Source organism: Scomber scombrus, chromosome 11 (genome assembly GCF_963691925.1).
Source record: "Scomber scombrus chromosome 11, fScoSco1.1, whole genome shotgun sequence".
NCBI lineage: Eukaryota > Metazoa > Chordata > Actinopteri > Scombriformes > Scombridae > Scomber > Scomber scombrus.
In genome coordinates, this window is record NC_084980.1 from 3309578 (window position 1) to 3321663 (window position 12086).

A 12086-nucleotide genomic window follows, 5' to 3' on the forward strand; every position below is an offset into this window, starting at 1 on the left:
ATTCAACATAACACACTGTGCCAAAAATCTGGGAGTAGTTTTTGACCTCAACTTCAACCAACACATTAAGAACCCTTACTCAATCATGTTATTTACAAATCAGAAATATTGCCAAGATTAAACCAATGCTCTCGAAAAAGACATCCTCATTTTCTCCCGTCTGGACTACTGCAATTCACTATTCACATGTCTGAATGATGCCGCAGTGTCTCGTCTACATTAATACAGAATGCAGCAGCAAGGCTCCACACTAACACTCGTCACAGAGACATATCACTCCTGTCCTTGCAGGATTACATTGGCTCATCATCTGTTTCAGAATCCAATTCAAAATTGTATTAATAACCTTCAATTCCATATATGGTCTGGCTCCACTGTACATTTCTGAACTTGTCAAACCCCTTTACGCACCAAGATCCCTAAGATCTGAAATCAGATGTTCTTACATGTTCCAAGGTCCAGGAGACCACGCTTTTACTGTTGTAAAAGTATCAAGTCAGCTGAGTCGGTGCCTCATTTTAAAAAGCTTTTAAAGCGTACTTATACAGACAGGCATTTTTACATTTTTTGTATAATTGCTGCTCTTTGTTGTTTTATTTATTGTTTAATGTTTCATTTATTTATGCTTGATTATTGTTTTATTGTGTTTTGTGTATGTTATTCTGTTAATATTGCATTATGCGAAGCACCTTGTGACTTCGGTTTTGAGAGGTGCTATAGAAATAAAGTTTATTAATATTATTTTTATTATTATTCATTGTAATTAAGAGTGAAGCTTCTCAAGACAATTAAGTTGAGGCAGTGTTACAGAGTGAAATCTAATTAAAAATGAGTGTATTTATCTCCCTTTTGATCTATATTCTTATTTATTTCTGTATGCATTGTTTTTGGAAAATTGTTGATAAGGACCTAAATAAATCACTTCCACAACAACAACTACTACTACTACTACTACTACTACTACTTAGGGGCGGTTCTAGGGTGGGGCCCCTGTAACTCTGGGTCTGGACCCCATTGGCTAAACCCAGGATTTGGTCAACTCGTAAATCTGCCCCTGAAAAGCTCCCTCTGTTGGTTTACAGTGTCATTTTGTGTCATGTACTACAAACAGTGGTCCAGTAGGTGGCAGTAGTGCACCTATACACTGATTTACCAACCGCCAACAAATCTAAAGACGAAGAAGAAGAACATCAGACCAAGGAAGTAAGGAAGTACGTTTGTTAACTGCAGAGAGTGCGACTGACAATATCCGCTGTTCATAACGCCTGTTTTAACGTTAACCAGCTGTTAATAACGCGTCCAGAATGGCTAAAAACACAGACTCCAACCAGTTCAGGAAAGTAGACGTAGATGAATACGACGAGAACAAGTTTGTGGACGAGGAAGACGGAGGAGAGAACCAGTGTGGACCCGACGAGTCAGAAGTGGACGGTCTGCTCAGACAATATCCTTCCGTGTTTCTTCTATTCTACGTTAATGCTGCTTTATAGACATGAATGCTGGTCTGTAGACATGAACGCTCTTCTGTAGACATGAACGCTCCTCTGCAGGTAGGAACATGAACGCTCCCCTGCAGGCAGGGGCGCGACCCTGCTCGTAACACCGGTATGTCAGTCAGAGCTGCTGTCCACTGTCTCTACTGTTATTATGTAGCTAGAAGCCAAAAGAAGGGCCGACGTAATGACTCTAAGCTTCAGGTTAACATTACTAATATTAAAATATATATCTCTATTGAATTTCAGTCATTAGAGTTGGACATATGTGACAGTTATGTGGAAGAATGTGTAGCAGTAGTTTCCGGGTGTCAGTCAGCAGGAGGGTGTGGTCCCCCGCAGATATGTGCAGTGATAAAAGTTGATTAGAATAGTTTAAACACTCTGTAATGTTATGTCTATTTGTCATAGTGCTAATGAGTATAGAGCATAGTGCTTTGTTTGCTATTCATTCCTGCTAACTTTACTAGAGTTCATGTGTGAAGAGCAGTGGAAACAGAGAGCTATTTGTACCATAACACCCTCAGAGGGAAATGTGCTTGAACTTGTTCTCCATCACTACTATTTGACAGCTGTAGCAACTTTGTCGACTTTGTATTACAACACATGTAACACGCGTATACAATATGATGCATTGTTATACATTAAAGGACAGGTTCACAACTTTTCAACTCTTAAAACAACAGCGAGGAGCCCAAATGAACAGTAGTGCTGGGTATTTTTTTTAAAAGATGAGACCAGCACCAATCCAAGTATCCTTAAAGTGACCCTGATACCAACTGACTACTTCATTCTATACCCACCATCCTCATCCTCCTCATCCTGAAGTTTGTGGACTTCAGCTCTGCCTTTATCACCATCACATCGGCCCTGCTGTACATGCTTGACTCCACCTGCAGATGCATCATCAACTTCCTGTCTGACAGGAAGCAGCATGTGAAGGTGGAGCTACATTTCTTTTGTTCCCCTCATTTCTCCACTTCTCTTCTTGCCATATACCATCAACCACCAATGCATCAAGCTCCTGATGTTTACAGACAACATCAGCCTCATTGGACTCATATACAGATGGGAGATTGACCATCTGGTGTGCTGGTGCAGCCAAAACAACTTGGAGCTCAATACTCTAAAGACAGTGGAGATAATTTGGGAGTACATAAAGACCCAGCCCCACCTGCCTCCATCACCCTGTGTGACTCCTTCTGCTTCCTGGGAAAGTTAATGATGGGGCACTTCGACACTGCTATCACTGAGTCCATCACTATCTGATACACTGCTGTCACTGCTAAGAACAAAGGCAGACTGCAACACATCATTAGCTCTGCTGAGAACATGATTGGCTGCAACCTGCTGTTCCTCCAGGACACCGAGGTGATCATAGCTGACCCCTCCCACCCCCAAAATAAACTTTTTCACTCCCCGTCATCAAGAGGAGGAAGTGTATCTTGACCAAAACCTCACAGTAACAGTTTCTTTCAGACTGCAACCGGCCTCATTAACAAGACCCGAGACCCTCACTGCACATTTGAGGGAGATCTTTTAATAGTCAGTATGAACAGGAGGAATGATTACAGTGAGGAAAACCTCTTTCACTGTTCATATGGACACCTGACTGCTGCTTTAACACACACTTGAATAATCGTGAACTTGTCCTTTAAACTAACAAAAAGTACCGGTATGTAAAGTAGTTAAAATTAGCTTCACCTCAACCAGCGACATTTGAATGCAGCAGCAGTAAGAATAATACAACATGTCTCTGAAAGGAGTCACTCAGCATAAAAACCTCATTACATCAATAAATAAGAGCACATGAATCCTTATTGTGTGCTTTAGAACAACAAGAAGCAGCAACTCTTCTCATGACATTGAGGCAAAGTGACAAATGCATATTTCTGAAGCAGCAGTGCACTGTGGTTATTTTGGTGTGTGTGTGAAATTGAGAAAGAAGTGTGTGTGTGTATTTCTACTCTGTGGAAGTGTGTCGTCCTTGACTTTTGCTTTTCAAGGGGAACATGAACGCAGCTCTCCAAGCCGTGCTAAAGAACCCTCCAATCAACTCCAAGAACCAGAACGTCAAGGTATCAGTAGTTGTTAAGTACATCATTGTGTCTGAACCATAAATGAACATCGTGTATTTCTGACACTATTTAAGCTGCATGTACTGATGAATCCAGTGTGTGTAAGGACTGTAAAAACAGCTGTAGTTTAATACTGTAAATAAAGTCACATACTGTAAATAAGGCTAAGACATTCACCTTGTTCTTGCGTGTGTGCTTTTAGGACCGAGCAGAGCTGCTGGTGGTCAGAGTGCTGAGCAGTTTTAAGAGCAGTGACATTGAGAAGGCGGTGGGCTCCCTGGATAAAGCTGGAGTGGACCTGCTCATGAAGTACATCTACAGAGGCTTCGAGAAACCCACCGACAACAGCAGCGCCGTGCTGCTGCTGTGGCACGAAAAGGTACACAGCAGTTTTATTCTCCCATGTTTTAACTGTTCTGGTCAATAATAATAATAATAACTTTATTTCTAGAACACTTTTCAAAACAATGTTACATCGTGCTTTCCGTAAAATAGAATAAAATAAAATAAAACATAGAAAGAGCTAAAGGTATAGTTCTGACATGGAAAACAAAGCAGCAAATGATAAGAAGTACAGAAAATCAAGATTTTACAATAAGATCATCACAAACCAGTAAAACCAACAGACAAAAGCATGAAATACAGATCAAATATAGATACTCAGGTAGTGTTGAGGGTCATAGGGCAGCAGCATATACATAAATAAAGCCATGGTCATGTATTCTTAACACATCAGCAGATTATTTGCCTAAATTTGGCGTCACAGAGCAGAGTTGATTTAAGGACACCTGTGGTTGGTTACTGGTGGGCCGGCTCTCCTTCAACAGCTACTTTATCAGAAGTACAGCAGAGGAGCAGCTGGACTCTCAGCTGTTTACACAGCAGCTAAACACACTTGAGTTGTTGTAATGCAGAAGTTAATAGTAATTGTAACCACAGTCTGATTTCGTGAGAGGAGTCTTCTACACAGTAAGCTGCTGATGTTCACTGTAGCTGCTCCTCACTGCTCCTTCATCTGCTTGTAAAATTGAAACTGACACTCACAGAGTCACAACTCTGAGAAGTGAGCTGTGGCCAGGTCTAACCTCTGTGTCTAACGCACTGAACTTCTTGTTTCTATTTTAATAATAATGAAACAGCAAAAGTAGTGACTTGATACAACTCTGATCTATATAGACAGCAAACAGGAAGCAGTGAGGCTCATGTCAGTGAGATGATTGATTTGTAATCCATCATGTCAAGGTGAGCAGTCTGAATCCAGTGTGGGAATGTTAGACTCACACACACACACACACACACACACACACACACACACACACACACACACACACACACACACACACACACACACACACACACACACACACAGAGTATTTCACTCTGGAGGCAGTAAAATGTCATGTTCCTGTGTTATCAGTCAGTTGGGCGACATTTGTAATAAAAGCTGTGAAGAAGTGAAGTAGATATAATGATGGTGTAAGTCAGGGGTCAGCAGCTAGGTTCAACCAGGATGTTTTATAGCAACACTGTAACCAGTGCAGTGGAAAGTCAGAGCTATATGTGTAGTTTATTTCTTTTCATTCATTTAAGAATAAAATAGAATTAGTAGGTCTGTTACAAGAATTATCTACTTATCATAGAATAATGTAATTATCAGCATCATCATGTCTATATATGAACTTATCATATGATACATGGACATGACATAGATCATTTTTTTGACCTCAGTATTGTCACACTTCACATTAGCAGCTAAGAGAATATTCATGTCACATTAGCTAAACAAGTAGTGTCCTCCATTCCTCACTGTGTACGTCCTGAGTGGAGACTGTAGAAGAATTAAAGGTAAATAAATCTGTCACCAACCATAATTGAAGTGGAGCACCCATTCTCCAATCCCACCCCCCGCCCTTCAAATGTCTTCAAATGACAATAATATCGGTCATCGTGATTATTTCTGAGACAATATATCATCCAATAAAAGTAGTTATTGTGACAGGACTAGCTATAAGACACCATTTCTGTTTGTAAAGAAAAAATCATTAAATGTTTATTTCTCTGAGGTTTATTAGCCTTCAATTTCAGAAGCATTCAGTGTTCAAATAGCATGAAGCAACCATAGTTTGAATGTCTCTCCTCATTTGGGGGCAGGATTAGAGTAACAAGATTATAATGGGATTCATAGAAGCTTTGTGTTTATTTTGTTATCTACAACAGATTTGTGAAAAATAATGGAAAAGTTTTGATTTAACTTATGAAAATCAAAGGGCCACATATGTTTACTGCAAAGCCGGATTTGGCCCACAGGCCGCTGTTTGCCCACCACTGGTGTGAACTGCTGCACATTTAAGGCAAGATAGATTTGAGGTTTAATATTCCTGACTTAATGTGTGAGTTTGATGGACATTTTCTGTTTTCCTTCTCTTCTTTGTCACAAATGTGTTCTTGTTGGCTCTCCACTCCCTCACCTCACACTTTACACAGTACCCACTTACATCATACTGGACTTGTTTAAACCCTCTGCAGCTCCAGACTTCAGCTGTTGAACTTTCACAAGTACAAACACTTTTCCTGACTGATTAGACCTCTGCTCAGGTACACATTGGGAATAATGTGTGTGTGTGTGTGTGTGTGTGTGTGTTTGTGTGTTTGTGTGTGTGTGTGTGTGTGTGTGTCCTCAGGCTCTGGCAGTAGGAGGAGTGGGCTCTATAGTGAGAGTCCTGACTGCCAGGAAGACCGTCTGATCCTCTGAGACCTCACAGAAACCAACTGAAAACAGACGTCAGCGGTCCGAGGCCGATCACAGGGACACGCATTTTCTTCTTCTCTGGTTTCGGACATGATTCCTGTTTATTTTTCTACTGGAGCTGAGTGTCTTCCTGCTGTTATTTCCTCCTCTTTTTTTTTTTTCTTCTTCTTTTCACATGTGTGGGATTTGGGAGTGCTGGCTGTCAGGCAGGCAGTGGAGGTGCTGGCACCTCAAACCCCCCTGTCTGTGTTTTCCAACCAGCGCAGAGAGAAAGCTACGAGTTTCAGATGACACATTCTCTCCAAGAAGAGCCCCACGCTCCTTTCAAACTGCTTCACGACTGCTCCCATGCCTCAGCCCGCTCACTCCAGCACCACCACCCCCCACCCACACCTTCCTCCTCCTCCTCCTCCACCACTCTGCTTCTTCTCCTCTCCTTCCTCCTCCTCCTCCTCCTCTTCTCTGAAGCTTCTGACTCATCCAAGTGGAGGAAATGGAAAAGATTGCTCTTGGATGGACTGTCATAGACTGGTGACCTGCCCAGGGTGTTCCCCTGCTTTTTTACCCAGTGCATGCTGGGATAGGATATATTTTTTTGCCCGAGTCATTCTAACTTTCTGAACATCTTTTGTTCATTGACTGTTTTTTTTTTTCTACTTTCACCAGTACCACCGTTTTTTTTTCTTTTTATATCTGCAATAAAAGAGTAAAAGCTAAACCTGGAGTTGACTTTTGTTCCTTATTAAAAATTCAGGCTTCAAATAAGTTGAAGTCAAGAATTCATTAAATGATGTCAGAGTTACAGCACTGTGCAACACTTTGAAGCACTAAAAGTAAAGTGAGGATACTTAGTGTTTAAAACAGCAGCAGGTCTCGTCGGTACACCTGCTCACAGTGTTTCAGCTACTCTGCAGGTCACTTGTTCCTCCATCAAGAAGTTCTTCTTCTGTTCTCTTCATGTTAATCCCAGACTGACTCCAGGATGTTGAGATCAGGACTCTGTGGGGTCCAAACCATCTGCTGCAGGACTCCTGGAGTTCTTTATGATGCTGCCTCTATGTTTGGGCTTGTTGTCATGCTGCAGAAAATATTAGGGACCAATCAGACGCCTCGCTGATGGTGCTGTATTGTGGTGAAGAAGCTAAACATCTAAAAGTGTCTATTTTTTTAAAATTATTATTATAAAATACATTTTCTGAATTCTGAGTGTAAGCTATGATAGATAACATTAGAAGTTTGAAGTGAGACTGGCATTAACAATGAGCAGCTTTCAGTAGTCTCATAATCAATAAAAACAGCTGGAGATTGATATTTAAATCGTATTTATTCACTCAAGTCAATCCACTGAGCTCTCTCCCAGATTGTGAAGTTTACTAAAGCATCGTAAGCAGTGAATATCACAGGCAGCTGCTCAGTGAAGCCTTCACTCTTCAGTTTGTTTGGAAGCTTCACAAACACAGAGATGCTGCTGTTCTGCTGCTGGCACTGACGGGGTTAAACAGTTTGATACAGGAACAAACAGTCTGGCTAGTGAAGCATTCAGAGTGTAATATAGTGTGGAGATCAGGTATCAGATAGATGTTGATAGATGATTCCAATCCACATTAAATACAGTTTCATTATCTCACTGTGCTGTCAGTATTAAGGTTTTCAAAGGGTTGTCAAACATACAGCACATGGGCCAGAATCGGCCTACCAAGGGGTCCAATCTGGCCCAATGAGTAAATTTGCAAAGTGTGAAAATTGCCGAAAAGTAATTCCAGTTTTTCAATAACATGCACAGCTGTTCTCACTTATTCTCACTTGCCATTCACAGTCCAGGCTTCTGATTTCTGAGATAATTGTTCTTCAAATGTGAATCACATTGCAAGTCACATTTGTCCTCAGTGGGCTTGGACACATTTTATCAGTATCTCTTACTAAGTTACCACTAGAGGGTTTATTATAGTAAAGTTATTTCTATTTTTTGCAGGTTATTATGCAATGGTTTAACTGGTCCAGCCTACTTGAGATCAAGTTGGGCTTCATGTAGCCACTGAACTAAAATGAGTTTGACACCCCTGCTCTAAATGGACAACTCATTGACACAGAGCAGTACACTAGTAGTATATAGAAGAGTGTACTTGTGCTATACTTTAAGTATACTTTTATGAACTTAAAAATGTTCCAATTTAGTCCGAAGAGGTATTAAATTAGTATACTTTCTAGTACACTACAAGTACATGGTCCGTAGTATAGTTGCTATAATTATACTTACACTCAAGCATACTTAATAAAATGAACTTCAAGTATACTACTTTTTGCTAAGGGTATCAAGACTTAACACTTTGGTTAAACAGCTGATTGTCCTACAAAACTCATGTCGCTCAAAAACTAAACATTCACATTGAACTCTTGTATCAATCAGAGCTTGTTTTTCTTTTCAAACAGGAAGTACGTTATATCATTTATCATATCATATACTGTCCACATTGGATTATGGAAGTGTCCTGTATGCTCATGCTGCTGCCACCACCATTAAACCCCATTTCATTCATTACAGTAGACAGCTATCACACTCACCACTGTGAGGTATAAGAAAAGGTCAGAGGTCATCACCAGCAGACCTGTCTTCATCTTCATAAGTCCTCAATGTCTAAGCTGTTGTCACAGAGCAAGTTGGCTGCTGATCTTTTTAATGTTTGACTGTTTAAGTGTGTGTCTGTGTGTGTGTGTGTGTGTGTGTGTGTGCGCGCATATGATGATTGTTTTGATTGCGATGTGAATGAATTGTGTTATTGTGTTCCTGTATACAGAACAGCTCTTAATCTTAATGGAATTTCCCAAGTAGGTAAAGCCTCATAATAATAATAATAATAATAATAATGATGATGATAGACCTTACATTAAAATGAATACAGTGAAAATGTTTCAAATCCATGAAAAAGCGAGCTCTGTTATTGGATCAGGAGAGAAACAGTAGGATCAGTGTATTCATAGAAAACTCATCATTTAAGCAACATTCTAATCACAGTTCTTCTGTTTAAATTCAGTGTTTTAACTGAGTTTTAATCAAGAGTTACAGACATGACTGTGAAAAGACTTTCTCACACAGGACTTCCTTCTAGGCTATCACATATAAAGTGTTTATACACACACACACACACACAAACACACACACACACACTTTCTTTGTGTTCTGCTGTGGTTTATAACTGTTTAAAGTACTGTGTAAAGTCTGAACTCAGAGTTTCTGCAGAAGTTAAATTTAAAGACTTTTTAATATCCTACAAATGCAGTTTAATACATGTTTTATTCTCATTATAACAATCAATCATTAATCATCTCAAGACACTTTGTACATAGAGCAGGACTGTACTCTGTAATTTGATAAAATATGGTATATATATATATATATATATATATATATATATATATATATATATAAGTATGATGGTTAACGAATTCCTAATGACATCATTAATTGCCTCCTGCATCCAGATAAGCAGAGGATCATGGAAAGATGGATTAACTTAAATGATTCATGAATTTAATGATTCAGTTAAGCTCACACTTATTTAAAGCGAGAGCACAAACTGACTCTTTGTTTCAGGTCTGATGGAAAAGGACTCAACAGCCTCCTGCAGCACATAAAAAGAAAATCCACTTTTATTTTAAAACGTCTCCTGACTGCCCGCATTCACATATAAAGATGTTTTATAACTAACATCACCGCTTATTCGAAGACGTTTTTCTTTTTAACTCTTTATCGGGCGAATAACTACTTTTGATAACTTCCAAAATAGCCTCACCATGTCTCTGTGTGAGCTTGTAGAACTATGTGGATTTTTTATATAGAGACTTTTTGAAAAACATTTGACCCTAAACCAGTGAGCAAACATATATTGTAACTTAATTTACCTTGACTTGCAACATTAAAATGAAACATTTTGAAAAATGTCACACAAGCAAAAAAAAGTCATTTAATATCCCCAAATGTTGAATTTCCAAGTATTTCAATGAGTGTACTATAAAGGGTTAAACATGCAGATTGTGTAAACTAAGGCAGTTTTTTCATGATTAACAGCCAGTTGATCAATGTTAAACTGATATTAGAAAGACAGCTTTTGCACAGATGATCTGGAACACACCTGTCTGAAGTCAGTATTTAACAACCTCCTGAACTAGTGGCAACTGTGGAAAAGAAAAAAACAGTTTTTATCCAACTGGAAAATCTCTTAAACCAACTGTTATCCAATATGAGTTTAATATGCAGCAGAAGAAGTGATTAAACACAGCTGAAGCACAGATCTTTCTAATCATTTCAGTGATGAGTGTAAGCGAGTGAGGACACGACCAGGCGGCGGCTCCATGTTCCGTGTCGAACACACGGATTCAGGTTTATTGTCCAAACAGAAAGATGCAGTATACAGTTTCCACACGCACGCGCACACACACATATAACAGACAGCTAGTCAGACAGACAGGTACCAAATGAGGCGAGACTGAAGCCATTTTCACTCAAAAGAGGAAAAGCTCACAGAGTCAACTGGACTGAATGATGTGTGTTTTATTGCAGATTCTTACACTACTTCTTATTTATTCTGACTTATTTTTTTACATTTGGACCCAGAATGTGATTTGAGGCTTTAGTCTTCAGAACAAACTTGGGAGTTAAATGTTAAATGGAGCAGCTTCACTGGCAGTTAACTGTTTCAAAGGCTATAAATGGAGTTTTGGCACATTAACAGGCAGGTTTGAACCAGATATGGAGTGTCAAGAGTGACCAAACTTAACTTTAAATAATTTTTTTAAATAATAGCAACAGTTTAGGGAAGTTGTGGTTGCATGCTGAGGAGAAAAAGCATGGCGATGTTGTCAGTTTGTAGCTTTAGGAAGCAGTGATACATCATCACGAAAAAACAGCTGAGTCATCATAAACTGAACACAGTGAGGTGGTAACGTGGGGCTGCAATCTATTTAAATGTAGTGAACTATTTATCCAGGAATGTGACAATATTGTGCTCTGATGAACGATGACTCTACGTTTTTACTCACTTTAGAACAGTGCTCCTAAATATTAAAACGTATGATGCGTTTGCACGGCAAGAAAGGGAATAAAATGCTGTCATCCATCCAAAAATAATCCTCAACATCCAATTATGCAACAAAGCCATGAGACATCGTGCTGGATGTCTTTACACCTGACGTGGGCTTAGGTGGTGATGCATTGACACACTCATCGAGTTATCCAGTCATATGTAATTAGTGTAGATGCCCCCTGGTGGCTGTTAGCAGCAACAGCAGCAGCCAGGACACTGTATTCTGATCACATTTGACAACATTACCTTGCTAATACAGTTTGAAGCTTCCTACATTAATTACATGGTTTAGTTTAAAAAAAAAAAAAAAAAAAGAGGCTACATCATGAAAAAAAAAAACAGCTGTAAATTTTGTTGTACGGTTGTGGTTTGGCCAATCAGCTTTCTTGTGGGCGGGGAATAAAATAAGTTGTGACACTCCCCTTTGTGGAGATAATGGAGATGTTGAATACTGTATTGGTCTGACTGTCTGTGCTGCTGCAGAAATACCCCCCCACCCCCCCCCCCCCCATATACAATCTCACATGCCCTCCCCGTGTTAAAAAAGACATTTATAAAAGGACGAGCCATAGAGAGAGCAGCCATGGATATTAAGAGGGACAGTTTGTTCCTAATGAGGTAACAGATCAAGACAACAGCTGTTCAGATTCTCTGTCACCCACCCCCCCCCACCCCAGTGGTGAGT

The 12086-nt window shown here is 39.7% G+C and overlaps 1 protein-coding gene across 1 annotated transcript; it reads left to right on the forward strand.

Annotated features, from left to right (window-relative positions):
* Positions 1–989: 989 nt before the first annotated feature.
* On the forward strand, positions 990–7038 carry LOC133990903 (actin-related protein 2/3 complex subunit 5-like). The gene is made up of 4 exons (XM_062429324.1): positions 990–1443; positions 3498–3571; positions 3774–3950; positions 6253–7038. Exons 1-4 carry the CDS (start codon positions 1305–1307, stop codon positions 6313–6315), a joined length of 453 nt encoding a protein of 150 aa, XP_062285308.1. The 5' UTR covers positions 990–1304; the 3' UTR covers positions 6316–7038.
* The last annotated feature ends 5048 nt before the right edge of the window (positions 7039–12086 follow it).

Bases quoted from the DNA above. Each gene is read 5' to 3' on its own strand.
- LOC133990903 (XM_062429324.1), top strand. From the start codon at position 1,305: ATGGCTAAAAACACAGACTCCAACCAGTTCAGGAAAGTAGACGTAGAT. The intron at 1,444-3,497 runs AATATCCTTCCG...TTTTGCTTTTCA, and splicing joins AGTGGACGGTCTGCTCAGAC to AGGGGAACATGAACGCAGCT. The intron at 3,572-3,773 runs GTATCAGTAGTT...GTGTGCTTTTAG, and splicing joins CCAAGAACCAGAACGTCAAG to GACCGAGCAGAGCTGCTGGT.